At 41.9% G+C, this 16,432-nt stretch overlaps 1 protein-coding gene across 4 annotated transcripts in view; it reads left to right on the forward strand.

The window, feature by feature from the left end:
* Positions 1–16,432, forward strand: part of Wdr33 (WD repeat domain 33) — a 110,193-nt gene that overhangs the window by 67,596 nt on the left and 26,165 nt on the right. For all 4 annotated transcript variants that reach the window (XM_029472111.2, XM_029472113.2, XM_021150218.2 and 1 more), the window contains exons 8-10: positions 13,624–13,750; positions 15,242–15,396; positions 15,509–15,587. In XM_029472111.2, the coding sequence (XP_029327971.1) occupies positions 13,624–13,750; positions 15,242–15,396; positions 15,509–15,587 (361 nt within the window). The remainder of the gene's footprint in view (positions 1–13,623; positions 13,751–15,241; positions 15,397–15,508; positions 15,588–16,432) is intronic.

Below are 16,432 nucleotides of genomic sequence, written 5' to 3' on the forward strand. Positions count from 1 at the left end.
TTACTGCAGTTTAACTTCCATCCATCATCCATCCATCCCTGTGTGAATGCTAGTGAATTCTGAGGATAGCTTGGAGGAGTTGGTTTTGCTTGTCAGCCATGTGTCTGAACTGCGATTGTCAGGCTAGGAGCTTTCGCTGTTGTCCACTGAATCATCTGCTGACCTCTGACTGTAATTGAGGCTATTGCTTGTGTCCACTGTTAGATCACTTTGTATTGAGTTCATGATTCCATGCCAAGGCTTTCATAAACATTTTCACATTTGAGACTTCCTTGCAATAGATTTCTAGTTTTCTGCCAAGTATTCTCCCTACTTTTTTTTTTTTTTTTAAATCATTTTTGGTTTTTGTTGATGTTTTTTGGATTTGTTGCTGTTTTTGAAGGCAAGGTCTTTTTAAGTAGCTCTTCCTGTCCTGGAACTCTGTAGACCAGGCTGGTGGCTTTGAACTCACAAAGATCGGTCAGCTTTAAGGGTGCTGGTATTAAAAGCATATGTCAATACATCTGGCTTATTTCTTTATTTCCTGACCTTTTTGTTTCTGACCTGGGCAGGTTCACCTTTCCTTAGGCAACTTGGTGGTCCTTCACTCCTGATGAAGTGATTATCATTATACTGCTTACAAATTTAGGGCTAACACCTTATTGACATAGTGCACGACAGCTCAGAACTCCTTGGACTCAAGTGATCCTCCTGTCTCAGCCTTTCAAATAGCTGGGAGTACCCCCATGACCATCTTAATTCTCCATTTTTTTTTTAAAGTCACCTCTTAAAAATGTAAGTATGAGGCTGTAGAGATGGCTCAGAGGCAAGACCATGTAGCACTCTTGCTGAGTGAGGACCTGCTTTCATTTCCCATCATGCCCTCCTTTTGACTTACCCTCCTGTCACTCTAGCTTCAGGAGAATCCAATGCCCACAATCTTCTCCTGTCGTAGTCTCCACAGGCCCCTACACTCAAGTATACATAGTCCTATACACATAATTGAAATGAATAAAAAAACTAAGTACATGTAGATGGCTTAATCTGGGTTTCTCATACTTGCTAGATGGCAGACACTCTGCCACTGAGCTGCCCCCACACCTAAATCATACAGTTAGGTTTAAGGTTGTCCATAGCAGTGGAGAATTTAGAGATAAGTGACCAATTAAAGATTCTTGAGTTAAGCCTAATTACTTTTCATGTATTCCCTGAAATACCACATCATACTTTAAAATAGAGAAAATGATATAAAGAAAAACCTTCAAATATTTATACCTTAAATGAAAAGGAACTGATTGATGTATTTTTACTATGGGAGATGACATTTTAATCTAGTGGAATCTATAGTAAAAAAGTATTGATTGTGTGTGCATGCGTTTGCATTTGTGTGTCCATTCGAGAGAGTGTTGGGAACCAAAGCAGAGGCTTGTACAAGCTAAGATGCTGAGAATTAGAACTAGTGTCCTTTCATTTTTTTAGGGGTCATTTGAAAAGTGAAAATGAAAGGACTTATTTTGGGAAAGGACCCTCAAGTCATTCTCTGCTGTCTGTGCTGTTCCCAGTGGCAACAGCTCTTGAGTAACTGGGTCTGTTGGAATATCCCCACAGTGAGCTCGTCCAAGACAGAGATTGGATCAGAACTAAAGCTCTGATTCATTGAGTATTCATTATATATCCCAGGCACGATGCTAAGTGTTTCATGTACTTAATATCTGAAATAATCTAGTATATGAGTAGTAATCTCCATTTTACACATGCCAATATTCAGGCTTACTAAATGCTCACTAAAGTGCACAAGGAATAGCTAGTACAATGACATCTGAGCTAACGGGCATATTTGGTCTACCTTTTCTTTTTTTTATAGTTTCTGACTATTACCTACCTATATTGTGTATATTGTATAGGTAATACTGAACAAACATTTGAGTACTGAACAAAAGTACCTACTGGAATTAAACTTTATTAAAATATATTATTCTTGACTCCAAGTTATTTTATGTGTTCTTTAAAATACAAAACTAATTCTGAAAGCTTTATTTAGATATTTATTTTACTTGTGTAAGTGTTCTGCTTACATGTTTGTATGTGTACCATGTGTGTACCTGGTACCTGAGGGAGTAAGAAGCCATCAGATTCCCCAGACTGGAATTATAGACGGTTGTGAGCTATCGTGTGGGCTCTGGGAACCAAACCCAGGTCCTCTGGAAAATTAACAAGAGCTCTTAACTGGTGAACCATCGATACAGCCCACAGTTTTACCTTTTAAAGTTATTTATTAAAGAAAGTTTGGTTTGTTTGGTTTTTTTTGAAACTTTATGTGTATAAATGTGTGGTATGTATGTGTGCTAGGTTCATGCCTGGTTTTGGAGGAGGTCAGAAGAGGGTGATGAATCCCCTGAAACTGGAGTTAGGCATTGTGAGCCACCATGTGGGTTCTGGGAATTGAACTTGGGTCCCTTTCCAGTATCATCCATCAAGTGGTCTTTTTTTTCCCTAACGATTTATTTATTTTATGTATGTGAGTACACTGTAGCTGTACAGATGGTTGTGAGCCTTCATGTAGTTGTTGGGGATTGGAATTTTTAGCATCTCTGCTCACTCTGGTCCGCCCTGCTTTCTCTAGTCAACTCTGCTCACTCCAGTACAAAGATTTATTTATTATTATAAACAAGTCCACTGTAGCTGTCTTCAGACACACCAGAAGAGGGTGTCAGATCTCATTACAGATGGTTGTGAGCCCCCATGTAGTTGCTGGGGTTTGAACTTGGATCCTTTGGGCGAACAATCAGTGCTCTTAACCGCTGAGCCATCTTGCCAGCCCCTGTCAAGTGTTAGCCTCAGCTCCACTTATTCACACAAGCTTTTCTCACACTTGTTCCTCTTGCCTGTTCTTTGAATACTGTTACTACAAGTGTGTGTGCCCAAGGGTTACTCTTTTTCTGTGCAAGGAATTACTGAAGGTTGTACTCAGAGTCCCAGAATTCACTCTTGACACTGCTCAGAGGAGGACAGAATAAAGCAGTGTGATTAAGAATAAGTTTTGCCTTGTTTTGTGGTATTGAAAATTGAACCCATCCGGGCAGTGATGGCGCACGCTTTTAATCCCAGCACTTGGGAGGTAGAGGCAGGTGGATTTCTGAGTTTGAGGCCAGCCTGGTCTACAAAGTGAGTTCCAGAACAGCCAGGGCTATACAGAGAAACCCTGTCTCGAAAAACCAAAAAGAAAAAAAAAAAAGAAAAAGAAAATTGAAAGCCGGGCGTGGTGGCGCACGCCTTTAATCCCAGCACTCGGGAGGCAGAGGCAGGCGGATTTCTGAGTTCGAGGCCAGCCTGGTCTACAAAGTGAGTGCCAGGACAGCCAGGGCTACACAGAGAAACCCTGTCTCGAAAAACCAAAAAAAAAAAAAAAAAGAAAAAGAAAATTGAACCCAGGCCTCATCTGGTTGGTAAGTAATCTGCTACTGAGCAACATTCTAACTCCATGAGGTTTGTTTTGTTTTGTTTTTAGACAGGTCTCCCTGTATAGCCCTGACTGGCCTGGAACTTACAAGAGATCTGCCAGCCATGCCTCCCAAGTGTTGGCCTTAAGGTGTGTGCCCCTCTACACCTTATCCACACTTGGCTTTTAACAAGAGATTTTTTTGATTTCTGGGTTTTTTTCTTTTTTCTTTGAAAATGAAGAAGTTCAAACCTGTTATACCAGCACATGTAAGGCTGAGGCAGGGTTATTCCAGTGTCAAACCTAGCCTGGTCTACAGTGGAGGGGGGAAGGGTGGGAGAGAAAAAGAAACAATGTTTGCTAGAGTTATTTGAGTATTGAAGTGTCCACACACACACACACACACACACACACACACACACACACCCTACCTCACTAGACCATCTTTCTAAAGGACTTGATAGGACTTGTACACATGTGGGGCTGTCTCTCTTATCCGGTGACTGAAGTGCCTTCTGACCCTGGTGTTAACCTGCGCAGTAGGATGAGCGAGCAAAGCACTGAAGAGTTGTTACTCTCTTCCTCTTCATCTTTGAGGACTCTCCAGAATCGCTTTGAAACATGACTTAAATTTTTAAAAAGTTGGTTGGCATAAAATAAACAGCAAAATTGCGTCTTGTGTTCTATCTGAAGGATCTGGAAGATCATTCTAACCAACCTTAGGTAGCTGTTCTGGAAGATGATTTTAGAATTTCCTGTTTACCACCAGCCTCCTCTCAGATATCTTGGAGGCTTTTCTCTGCTTCAGTGCAAATGGCGCCCTTTGTTTATACTCTCTCCACATACCGTATACAAAGCTAGCAGCCCGCTAACACCCAAGCTTTAGCAAACATTGATGTTTGTCTGTGTGGTTTTGTCTGACTCACAAATATTTATTATATGCTCAACAGAATTCACTTGGACATTAGAAGTACGTAAGTAGTTACGTCATGCTAGCTTATAAATTGTGTGCATAACTTCACTCTGTAAGCTGCTTAACAGTTTCTTTTAGGTCTGCCTTTGGGAGTTTTCCAGGCAACCATGCAGTTAGTAGAAAACTATAGAAGCCAATTCACCTGCTTATATGAGTGTGTCTTAACTAGGAGCTTTGAAGATCTAAGATACATCTTCCTTTTTACTCTACGGGGTTGGAGTTTGTGTACTGGCTGCTTTTTTAAACAACCATACATTTGAAGCTTACAGGTTTGTTGAATAGTTCTGTATTAGTGTTTAGGGTTAATTAAAAATCTTTATATTTTTGGCATATCTATTTCTGATTTCTTTTTTAATAAATACACACTTCAGATAATGGTTGAAGGGCCTTCCTTCTCCATGTTCAAATGTGTCTACTTTCCTGAATTTAGGTATGCCACTATCAGACGACCTAACTTGAGCTAGCATTTCACATTTCCCTAATTGGTTTTATGATGAATGTGGCAGTACACTGAGAAAAACTTTGTGACCAGATTCTCCAACATAATGTCTATGAAGTTCTGAGGTATGGAGGGGGAAAAAAATCTTGTCTATTTAAAAATTGCATCATTGCCTATGAGTCTGTGTGATGTTGCTTGGAAAATACACTGAAAACTCTACCTAGGAAAGTATCCATTCTTTAATTAACTTTGGGCTCCATAGTTTGTTCCTGAAAGAATGTTCTAGATTTTGATGACAATCATTCCCAGTTGGTCTTGTTTTAGATCATGTCAATAATAATTTTTATAAATGGGGAGATAAACTTTGAACAAACCCCATACTCACTGACCAGTGCACACACACTCCGTAAGTTTCCTAGTTCTTGAGTCCTGTGGTCCTCGTGTGAGTCTTGCCTGTGGACCAAGGCTTCGCCTTCACTTAAACTGATGTTACCTCTTATGTTTCCACAGCTGACAGTCAGCCCGAGTCTGCTGTTCATGTTTAATACCTTTTCTGAGTGACAGTTCTCTAACTGTTAATATTGTACAAATGGTACTTGCATTCATTGTTTGCTTTTCTCTCTCTGTATTAGAAAAACTGGTGTTTTTTGTAAGTCATGTATATTCTTCTTAATATTTGTTCATATAATGACGTGATCCAGGAAAAATAAAATGGGAAAATGGACATTACTTCTGACCTTCAAATAAAACTCATGTATTGGTTTTCGGACTGCTTACCGAGCCTTGGGTCATATGTACCGTGCTAAGTCAAGCTGTTTACCCATATGGGATGACTGGCCCCATGATCTGATGTGGTTGTGGACAAAGAAAGGAGGTTCTGGGAAAATGAACAGTCACAAAGGTTATTATATATGAAGGGAATATCAAGGACAGACCCATTCCATTCTGGCTTCAAGTCTTCACACCACACTTCTGGGTTAGGAAACTGGGAAGTTTCCACTTTCTGCAAAAGCTCAACTATCTGGTCACCAACTTAGCTAAAGCTTAATCATCCTGTTTGTTTGTCTTAGAATTCGTGCTATGCTTAGGACTGAAACCAGGGCCATTCATGCTAAGCAAAGACTCTTATCAACCGAGCAAGCAACTCCTCAGCCCAAGCATCTTTTCATTAGTAAAGTTCTGTGTAAAGGTTTAAGTGTGCTCATGCTCGTGTTTCCATGGATGCTCCCTTGGAGGCCAGAGGTGTTAGCTCTCCTTGAGCTGGAATTACAGGCACTTTTGAGTCACTTGATAGTCACTTGAGTCACTTGATGCTGGAAACTGAACTTTGCAAGAGAAGTATAAGGCATGTAACTACTGAGCCACCTCTCCTGCCCTTAGGAACGCTATTGTCTTTATGACACCATGGCTATACAGCATGTTTTAAGAATATTCTCATCTTAGGGAGAAAGGTGTTTAAAACTGCTGGGTGTGTGGGCACCCACCCACCCCAGTTTAGCAAGGAAACTATTTGAAAGCAAAATGCTAGTCATCAGATGAACTGTAAATGCCCAGAGGCTCTTTGAGTGAGCATACTAAAGGACCTCAATTTTTAAAGTTTGATTTAGAAAACTTTTTGAATTGAAAGTACTAAGTTCTTGGAAATGTCTTAGAGTTATATTGCTTCGAAGTTTATTCCCTATTTTGTATGGTGGTCACATTATTTCAGAGGCTAAGTACCACAGCAGGAGTCTAAATAACATGCACAGTGCCTCCCTATGTAGCGCAGTCTGACCTCAAATCTTACTTTGTACTATTGACCGATGGAAGAGGATGTAAGTCACTATGTGAAGAACAACCCAGTAGAATAAGTACAATCGCTTTCTGTAAGTAAGCAATTAGGTGAGCATTTCTGAAGACAGGTCCAACTACAAAGCCATGTGACTTGTCTTTTAAGAGAAGCTAATTCTATAATTAAGTAGTTGTAGTCTCCCAAGAAAATACACGTTTAACTGTCTTGGCTTAGAAACGATAGTCTTTACCCATCCTCCAGATCTAACCTCCATGCAGCCCGGCCTAATGTGGAGCTGAGTTTGCTGGGGTTAGGTAATTGGGTAAATGTTTCTTTGTTGTTGTTATTGTTTTTATTATTATTATTATTATTAGTTGTTCGAAACAGGGTTACTCTGTAACAACCCTGGCTCTTTTGGAACTGTAGCTTTGTAGACCAGGCTGGCTTTGAACTAACAGAGATCTGCCTGCCTGTCCCAAGCTTGTACAGTCAATAAATTAGAGAATTAAAAGAATCCATTCTTGTCGGGCAGTGGTGGTGCACCTAAGTGTTCTACCACGTAAACCATTTTAAATAGCTGAGTGTGAGTAGCAGCTACCTTATTAGATCATATAGGTTAAGTTCTTATGTATTTGTTTTTACAGGAAATTGCACAGAGACTTATAAACAGTATATATTTAAAATTTTGCAGTTGCACCTCTGGTCTCCCTGCATACCTTCCATGTCCAGTTATAATGTGAATAAAATGGATAAATAATATTACTTCCTAGCCATCCTAGACTCAGAAACCTCATGCCTGACTTCCTCAAAGGTCTGTCATCCTCTGAAGTGCTTACTGTGTCTGTCACATTCTACTTGCAAACTCTTGTTGGTCCCCTGTAGGGTCACAGTTCACCACTGAGAGCCGTTTAAAAACAGTTATGTGTGTGCAGGCCAGAGGATAATTTGTGGGACTTGGTTCCTGTCTTCCAGCATGTGAGCTCTGAGGACAGAGCTCTGGGTGTGAGGCTTGTACCTGCTGCACACCTGTGGTGGCCCTTGTGTGTCTTAAGGGCAGGCTTATTACTGTCCAGTGTTTTTACCTTCCCAAAGAGAGTTTCAATACCACCTTTACAAGTGCTTTCCAATATTAAGTAGTTATTCATTACCAACTGTTTTTTATACTAAGTAAAATACACCTTTCTTTCTTTCACCCTGACCCTCTCTCTCTCATTCCTAAACTGTTTTCTCATGATCCTCCTGCCTCATCCTCTCAAGTCCTGGGATAACAGGTATGAGCCACCATACACAGTTTCTTCTTATATTAACATCATACCAAGAAAATTGCGCACAAAATTTACCCTGTATTATTTATTTGTAGAACTCCAACATCACACTAAAGGAAACATAAATAGAATACCTTTAACTTGTTTCCACTATACCAATATAAGTTTCATTTTTTTCTTATTTGTTGTTTGTTTATTTTGATCTCTCTATGTAGCTCTGGCTGTCCCAAAATGTAGGCCAAGCTGGTCTCGAACTCACAGAGTTCCTCTACCTGCCTCTGCCTCCTGAGTCTCTATCTACATTTGTGTAACCAGATTCACTCTTAGAGTCACCCCATAATAACATTTGTAGTTTATGAGTGTTGGTTTGTTTGCCTTATTAAGTTAGACGAACGTTATTATTGTGTGTGATGTGCTTGTGTGTGAGTGTGTGCCACAGTGTGGGTGAAGGTCATAGGACAACTCTTGCTAATTGGTCCTCTCCTTTCTCCACATGTTCTGAGAATTTAACTCGGGTCATCAGGCTTATAGTGCACACAAGCACTTTTACCTTCTGATCCACATCTGGTCCCTTGCTTGTTTTCAGGAGCCTTTTTTTCCCCCTAAAATCTTTCATTTTCAGGGTAATAAGGGAACTAGGCAAGTCTTATAATTCTACTTCAAAATTTGTGTTCAATGTTTGCTGTTATGAACAGTACTTTTGATGCCATCTTTAAAATGAACAAGTATTCCTCTGTAGGGGCTGAGGGAGCTCCTTATTTGCCATAGAATCACACTGACTTTGAATTTCTATACTCTTATTCTTCTGTGTGGGTTCCACATCATCAGGCTTGGGGCCAAAGCCCCCTTTACTGTGAAGCTTTTCCATTTGTCATGAAATAGAAAGTTACCACCTTCTTTCTCTCCTGATGAAGGAAGTGGAGTGGGCATGCTCACCAGCCTTGAAGCATAACGGAGGCTGAGGGAGGGGCATTGCGCGGGCAACAGAATGAAACACTTCAGTAAAGAAATCTCGCAGGCCTAGTTTATTTTTCTTACCTCCCCTTAGTTCCCCTTTTCTTTTGTTTAAAAATAGTAGCACACACCTTTAATCCCACCTAACCCTTGAGAGGCAGAGGCAGGTGGATCTTTGAGTTCTACAGAGTGAATTTAGAATAGAGAGGGCTACACAGAGAGACCCTGTCTCAAAAACCAGTGTGTATTGTGTGGGGTGGGGTGGGGTGAGGTAGGGTAGGGTGGGCAGGGCAGGTGAGTGTGTACACAATGAATGGCAGGGGCAAGAGAGATTGCTGTGTGGTTAAGAGCATGTGTTGCTCTTCAGGGGGTTCTATGTTCTCAGCATGTACACTGGGCAGCTCCCAACCTTTCACTCCAGCTCCAGGACATCTGATACCCTCTTAACTTCGGCATGCACCTGGATACATACGACATGCGCACACTTGTATACACACAGACTTAAAACAATTTAAAGTACATAAAAATAGTATATGTTCCTTTTAAAGATGTCATATCTACTTTCCAGAGATGATCTACTGTTAGTAAAGGTATTAGGCTTTTCAAGTGGAATTTTTTCTCAATATTGGAGATCCACAAAGTAACATATACATATACATATAGGCTGTTATCTGCAGATGCATGGGTGATCATAGGGCTAGTAACTCAAGTCACCTAAGGAGAAAATGTTCCACATATAATATGGTAGGAATTGTATAGAGCATCTTTAGTAATTTTGTACACAAACCCAGCTTTCGTGATATGCTGATACATAAGCAATTAGGTATATTGGATATTTGGGTTAGAGGTAATTCAATTTACATAGTGAAAAGTCTTGTCTCCCAGCTTCCCGTGGAGGCAGTATCAAATTCTTAGTATCTGTGTGTGAGTGTGTGGGGTATGTTTAAGTGTTCATTCCTGTCCAACAAGTGCTGTACCACTGAACCCAGCTCAGCGTGTGTTCTGTTTATACATGCTTTATGTATTTTTGAGCAGACTTATTATTTTGTTTGTTTAGTTTTTACAAACTCAGTGTGTCACCCAGACTGATTTTGAACTCAAGATCCTCCTGCTTGAGCCTTCAGAGTGCTAGGATTGAAGGCAGGATTGCAGGCATACTCGCCACCATGTGTGGTCTTGTTCATATTCTTTACTGTTTTGCGCCCCCCCCCCCCCCCCGCTCCAGCTGTGGAGGCCACAAATGTTCATGCTTTTTAAAGTAAGTTTTATTTTTTAAATTATTATTTTATGTGTATGTATGTTTACCTGCATGTTTATGTGTCACATTCATGCCTGATGCTCATGAAGAACAGAAGAGGGCATTGGCTCTCCTGCAACTATGGCTACAGAATATTGTCATCAACCGCGTGGTTAATGGGAATTAAATCCAGGGCGTCTGGAAGACCACAACAGCCAGTGTCTTTGTCTAAAAATCTTATTCAGATATACTCCACTGTAATTTATAAATAGACATTTATATCAGTAGTCCTTTATTCTAAGTATCAATAGTCCGTTATTCTAATTAGCCAGTGCTCTTAAAGGCTAAGCCATCTCTTTAGCCCCTATTTATTTGTGTTCTATGTATAGTGGGGCTGGAAAGATGGCTCAGAGGGTAAAGTTGTGCAAGCGTGAAGACTCTGAGTTTGGGAAAAGCTGGTGTGGTGCCATGTACCAGTGACTCCAGCTTTGTAGTGGTCAGAGGCAGAGAGTTCCTGCGGACTCACTCATTTATGCCTATTAGTGTAGTTGAGAGGGCAAGCTCTAGGTCAGTGAGAGACCCCATCTCAAAGACAAGAAACAAAGAGGATGCCAGCCTCTGTCCTCCACATCCTTACAGCCTAGAGCACCAGCACACATGTGTGTATCAACACACAAGGAACACCCAGAAGTGCACCCTAAAATGTTTTAATTCAAAAAATAAAAACAGTAAAGAAAATAGGTAACTTCTTACATGTGCCTCAAATGTCATACAAAGGCTGACGGATGAATTGTCTTTCCCATTCTAGTTCCTGTCTGCTGGGCTCCATTCAGATGTCTTCATGCATATAGAACTGAACAGGGAGGCAGATCTTGTTCTTTTTTCCATGTAGCTTTTTTCCCCATCTTTCTATGTGTGATGTTTGTTTGTTGCAGGGTATCTTCCCTCTACATGGCCCTGGCTATCTTGGAACTCACTCTGTAGACCAGGCTGGCTGGGAACTCACAGAGATCACCTGCCCGTGCCTCCTGAGTGCTGGGATTAAAGGCCTGACTTTCCATGTAGTAAGAAACCTAACTAGAATAGTGCTTGCTAGCATCGCCCCTGGGGCTGGACCTCAGCTGCTGCAACACGTTCACTTACCACAAAGCGCTGGTAAGTGTGATGGTCACGCCATAGTCTCAACAGGAGGCAGAAGCAGGAGGACCAGCAAGCAGAGCCTCTGGGGCTGGCGTTTTGAATTTTCCAGTGATACATTTAGGGATACATTGTTGTAGAATCTGTTCCTTTTTTTTTTTTTTTTTTTAAGTATAGATGATGACTCAGTACATGGCACGTTTTTGTTTGTTTGTTTGTTTAGGTGATTATGGTAAATATATTGTGGTGTTTGTAATTTTTGCTTTTTTCTTTTATTTTATTTTATTTTTTAAATTAACAACAGGGGCTGGAGAGATTATGGCTCAGTGATTAAGAGCACATATTGAACTTATAATGATTGGTTAAAATCCATGCATATTCATGGCTTTGTATAATATTTTTTGATTCAAATTGCCCCTAGATTTTACATTCCCTGAGCATGCTTTTCATCAGGCAGGTTAGGAGTTGCATTGTTCTGGATTCCTTTTTCTGTGGGTGTCTCAGTGTGTGTGGGTGGTTGGGGCACACTTGCTGTGTGGGTACATGTGGCGGACAGAGGCTGACACTGGGCTCTCCTTTGTCGGTCTTTTCCATTGTACTTTTTGAGACAGGGTCCCTCATTGAATCTGGGTCTTCCCCTTCTGACTAGATTAGCTGGCCAGCCAGTCTTCCAGGATTGATTTCTTACTACTGTGTTGAAGTTACAGTTCACAAAGCAGCTCTAGCTTGTATATGGGTGCTGGAGATTTGAACTTAGGCACTCTTGCTTTAGCAAGATGCCATCCCCCCATCCAGGTTTTGGTTTTGTTTGTTTCTTTGTTTCTTTGTTTGTTAAGACTCCTCTCTATGTAGAGAAGGCTAGCCTGCCTCTGCCTGGGATTAAAGGCTTATACTACCACAGTACTTGTACCTATTCCAGTTGATTTTTAGATAGGATCTCGTTTAGCAAGCAATGACTTTTAACTTGTGCAGCTGAGGCTGGCCCTGAGCTCCTGATCTCAGTGCTTCTACTCCCCAAGGGCCAAGACTGCATTATATTTTTAATTATTTTGTGTGTCTCTGTTGGGAAAGTGTGTGGTGAGCATGGTGCACATGTGGAGATTAGAGAACAAGTTGTGGGAATTGTTTCTTTCCACCATGGGGGTTCCAGGTGGAACATGGGTAGGCTTAGTGCCAAGGGTCTTTACCCACTGCTCCATTTTGCTGGTCCCTTCTTTTTCTTAAGATTCAAAGTATAACTGCAGAGCTTCCTTTTTCCTCAAGCCTCAATTATAATGTGTGTTTGTTGTTGGAAGATAAGAGAAACAACGGCATGTGCAGGAGGAAGCGTTGCCTGTCAGCACCCGCGATGTCTGTCTGTCTTCCATTCATGTGTGTCTTTAACAGTGCCCGTGGTACATATTGGTTTATATAAGAGATAAAGTTATATATTGTGGACACTGTAGCCAACTTGTTGAATCCTCTATAGGATTATACGACTTTGAATACTGGGCTGTAAGGCAGTTATTTTGGAATATATTTGAACCCTATTTAGGAACATTTAAAAACAAAAGGAGAATCCTTTTGAATGTTCTTTATGATACTTGATTTTGAGATCACAGGATCTTGGAACATCCCTCCCGGCCTTCCTCTGCTCTGAGATGACCTAAAACCCATGTGTCATATAAGGCATACACATCTTTTACCTTCTGAATGAGTGTAGATCACTTCTGGTGTCTTGGGACCATCTCTTCCTTCTTTCTCAATTCCTTTTTGTCTTTGTTGATTCCTCCTTTTCCCTTCTCACATGAAATTTCTAAGAGCTGGTTTTGCTTCAGGTGAAGGAGGACGCCGTTTGAGAAGCACCAACCTAGCTCATTTACCCTGTAAGATACTCTACCGTCATCAATACCCAGCCTTCCCAAAACCATAAACAGTGCTTTGTTCATTCTGATTTTTCACATTTGTGAGTTTTAGTAATTTGTGGATCTGTCAGACATTTTTATACTTCAGTAAACAACAACAGCAACAAAAAAACTGGACTACCATTACTGCCTTCCTGTTTAGAAAGCTATAGTGCCTAAGCTTAGATTTAGGACTTTTGATCTGTGCAGACTACCCTGCAGCAGGAACACCTAAGTGAACAGTACAGGTTGGGTCTTAGAACTAAAACAATGAGGAATAGCTTTAAAAGCTTAAAAAGCCTACTGCGTGCACCTTCCAAAAAGTCTGGACTGACTGCCCGAAGGTAGGTGAGCAAGATGTGCTTAGTGCCCTGCGTGCTGCAGCATTGGAGGGGAGAGCTGGCCAGCAGACTTCCAGACTGCTCAGATCCTTTCAAACCCAGGAGCAAATCAACTGCTGGGATTTTCTCCCTTTGTCATTTAGAATGGAGCCCCACTTGCAGTGCATGACCAATGAGGTTCTTGTTCTGACTTGTTTCCCAACAGGTCATGGTGCTGATGTGAAGTGTGTAGACTGGCATCCAACCAAAGGGTTAGTCGTTTCAGGAAGTAAAGATAGCCAGCAGCCAATCAAGTTCTGGGATCCCAAGACTGGGCAGAGTCTTGCAACACTGTAAGTGATAGGAAGCCCTCTGTGGTCCTTTAGGACCAAAGGCAGCCTTCAAGTACTTAACTTGAAGCTTTCTCAGCTTTTCTGTTTTCCTTTTTGAAAAAAATGTGGTTTGGACAGAGATGAACCTCCATCTTTGGATGATTTAATTCTGGCTTATCTTTAAATTCCCAATGAAAGCAGATATTTGTTCTGCTGCTGAAGTTTTACTGGGTTACCCTGCAGGGGTGCAGGGCGATGAAGAGATTCTTCCTGCTGTCTCCATGTCCTCAGAATAGCCCCCGGCACCTGGGACCTCAGGATCAGGGCCTCTGACTAGTCACCGCCCAGCTTTCCCTAGCTTGCTTCAGCTACGTGCAGAGATTCCTCTCCTCATCCCCTCTCCCTTTCTCCCCTCTCCTCCCCTCCCACCCCCCCAACCCCCCACCCCTATCCTCTCTCCTCTCTTCTACCTCTCTTCCTCACTCACCTCCTCTCTACCTCTCTCCCTTCTCCATCTTTTCTCTCCCTCTTCCCTTTCCCTATCCTCTCCCCCTCACTTTCTCTTGTTCCTCTTTTATCATCTCTCTTCCTCCCCCTTCTCGCTCCCTTTCCCCTCCCCCTCCCTCTCCTCCTCTCTCTCTCCTCTTTTCCTTCCCTCCTTCTCCCTTTCCTCTTCCCTTCTCTGTCTCTACCTGCCCTCCTATCCTCCCCACCCACCCCTCACCTGGAAGAGATGTGTTTACTTACTATGTTTTTGTGGCATAATTTAGGATTATCTACAGCTTCATGAGTGTGTTCTTTGGGGCACACAGATGCTGTATCCTGATCCTAATTGGAAATGAAACATCCACAGCTCAGATTCCTTAAGACAAGGCTGCCACCCGGTACTTTGTGAACTCTTTGGTGTAAGCATCATGCAGGCCCTTTAGTCAAATTAACCTTCACAAAAACTAAACTCGTTCCTGCTTCCATGCTTTGTCTTAATGAGAGAAACATCACTGAATTTTTGAAATCTGATGAACTTGATTATCATAGTGTGTACTGTAAGGACTTCCCCTGCGTCTAGACGAGCCTTTCTGCCCCGCAGACTCTCGGTGCTCTTCTAGCTAGATTTTTGAGAGCTGTGTTTAGATGTTGGGCTTTATTTCTGTCATCGATGGGGGTGGTTCCCCCTTCTTTTTCTGCTCCTTCCTTCCTTTTCCTTTTCCCTTTTCCTTTTCTTTTTCAGACAAGTTCTCTTTATGTAGCACTGGCTGTTCAGGAACCTTTATAGAGACGTGCCTAGACATGAACTCAGCCTTGCCTCTGTTTCCCTTGCTGGGATTAAAGGCATGCACCACCACCATGCCTGGCACTGACAAGGGTTTTCAAGGACACTTTTGAATACTTTATTACTCCAGGCCACACCTCTCACCATCTTCACCCTGCACTTTCAACAAAAAGGACCATCTGTATTAAGTGATGCTTGCCTTGCATGCTGACAACATTTCACCCTTGGTGCTTTTTTTCCAGCCACGCCCATAAAAACACCGTAATGGAAGTGAAGTTAAACCTCAATGGCAATTGGCTCCTCACGGCATCTCGGGACCATCTCTGTAAGCTCTTTGATATCCGAAATCTGAAAGAAGAGCTTCAAGTATTCCGAGGTCACAAGAAGGAGGCCACAGGTCAGCGGCTGTGGGGTGCTTATCATCACATGTGCTTTGGGGACCCTCCTCTGCAGCGAGCGGTCTCACACTGGCAGCGTTTCATCTTTGGGTTTTTGTTTTTGTTTGACAGCTGTAGCCTGGCATCCTGTTCATGAAGGACTTTTTGCCAGTGGAGGATCTGACGGCTCTCTGTTATTCTGGCATGTTGGGTATGTACCATTTACTGTGTGGGAAAATGATAATGTTTGTCTGTATACACATTCCCACATGGTATGGCAGCAGTCTTGGCTCTCTTGTGCTTGGTGTCTTAGCTAGGGAAATTTTGGCGTCTGCAGACTGTGGTGTTTTAAAGTCTGACTCCATCGGAGCTCTTTAGAAGCACTTGCATGTGGCCTGCATGGCAGATTGGAGACTAAGAAACTCAGATGAAGAGAAATGATCTTGGGCTAGTGAGATGTCTCAGCAGATAAAAGCACTTGCTGTGCAGTCTGACAACCCAAGCTAGATCTGTTCTCAGAACCCGTGGAGGAAGGAGAGAACTGACTCCTGAGAGTTCCCTATGACTTCCACCTGTGTACCTGGTGGACATGTATGCACACACACACACACACACACACACACACACACACACACACACCACACACACATCAGACACACACACACAGCGCACACACATCAGACACACACCACACAGACACAGACACACACACAAACACACATATCAGATATACACATTATACACATACCACACAGACACATCATACACACATATCACACACACATCAGACACACACAGCACACACCACACAGACACACACATCACACATATGCAAATTATACACATATCACACACACACCTCATTTATACACATTCATACATCACATACATATATTAATAAATTAAATAAAATCTGTTTTGAGTTGGCCTCTAAGTCATGCTCTGTAACTGTCACAATGCTATGGTGACTATAATAGGAGGATGTTTTGTGAAGAATTCTCAGATATGTATGAGTGTGATCAAAGTTTGCATCTTCCTGTGTGCAAATGTGTCCAT

Source organism: Mus caroli, unplaced genomic scaffold (genome assembly GCF_978045245.1).
Source record: "Mus caroli unplaced genomic scaffold, Mus_caroli_1 scaffold_19, whole genome shotgun sequence".
NCBI lineage: Eukaryota > Metazoa > Chordata > Mammalia > Rodentia > Muridae > Mus > Mus caroli.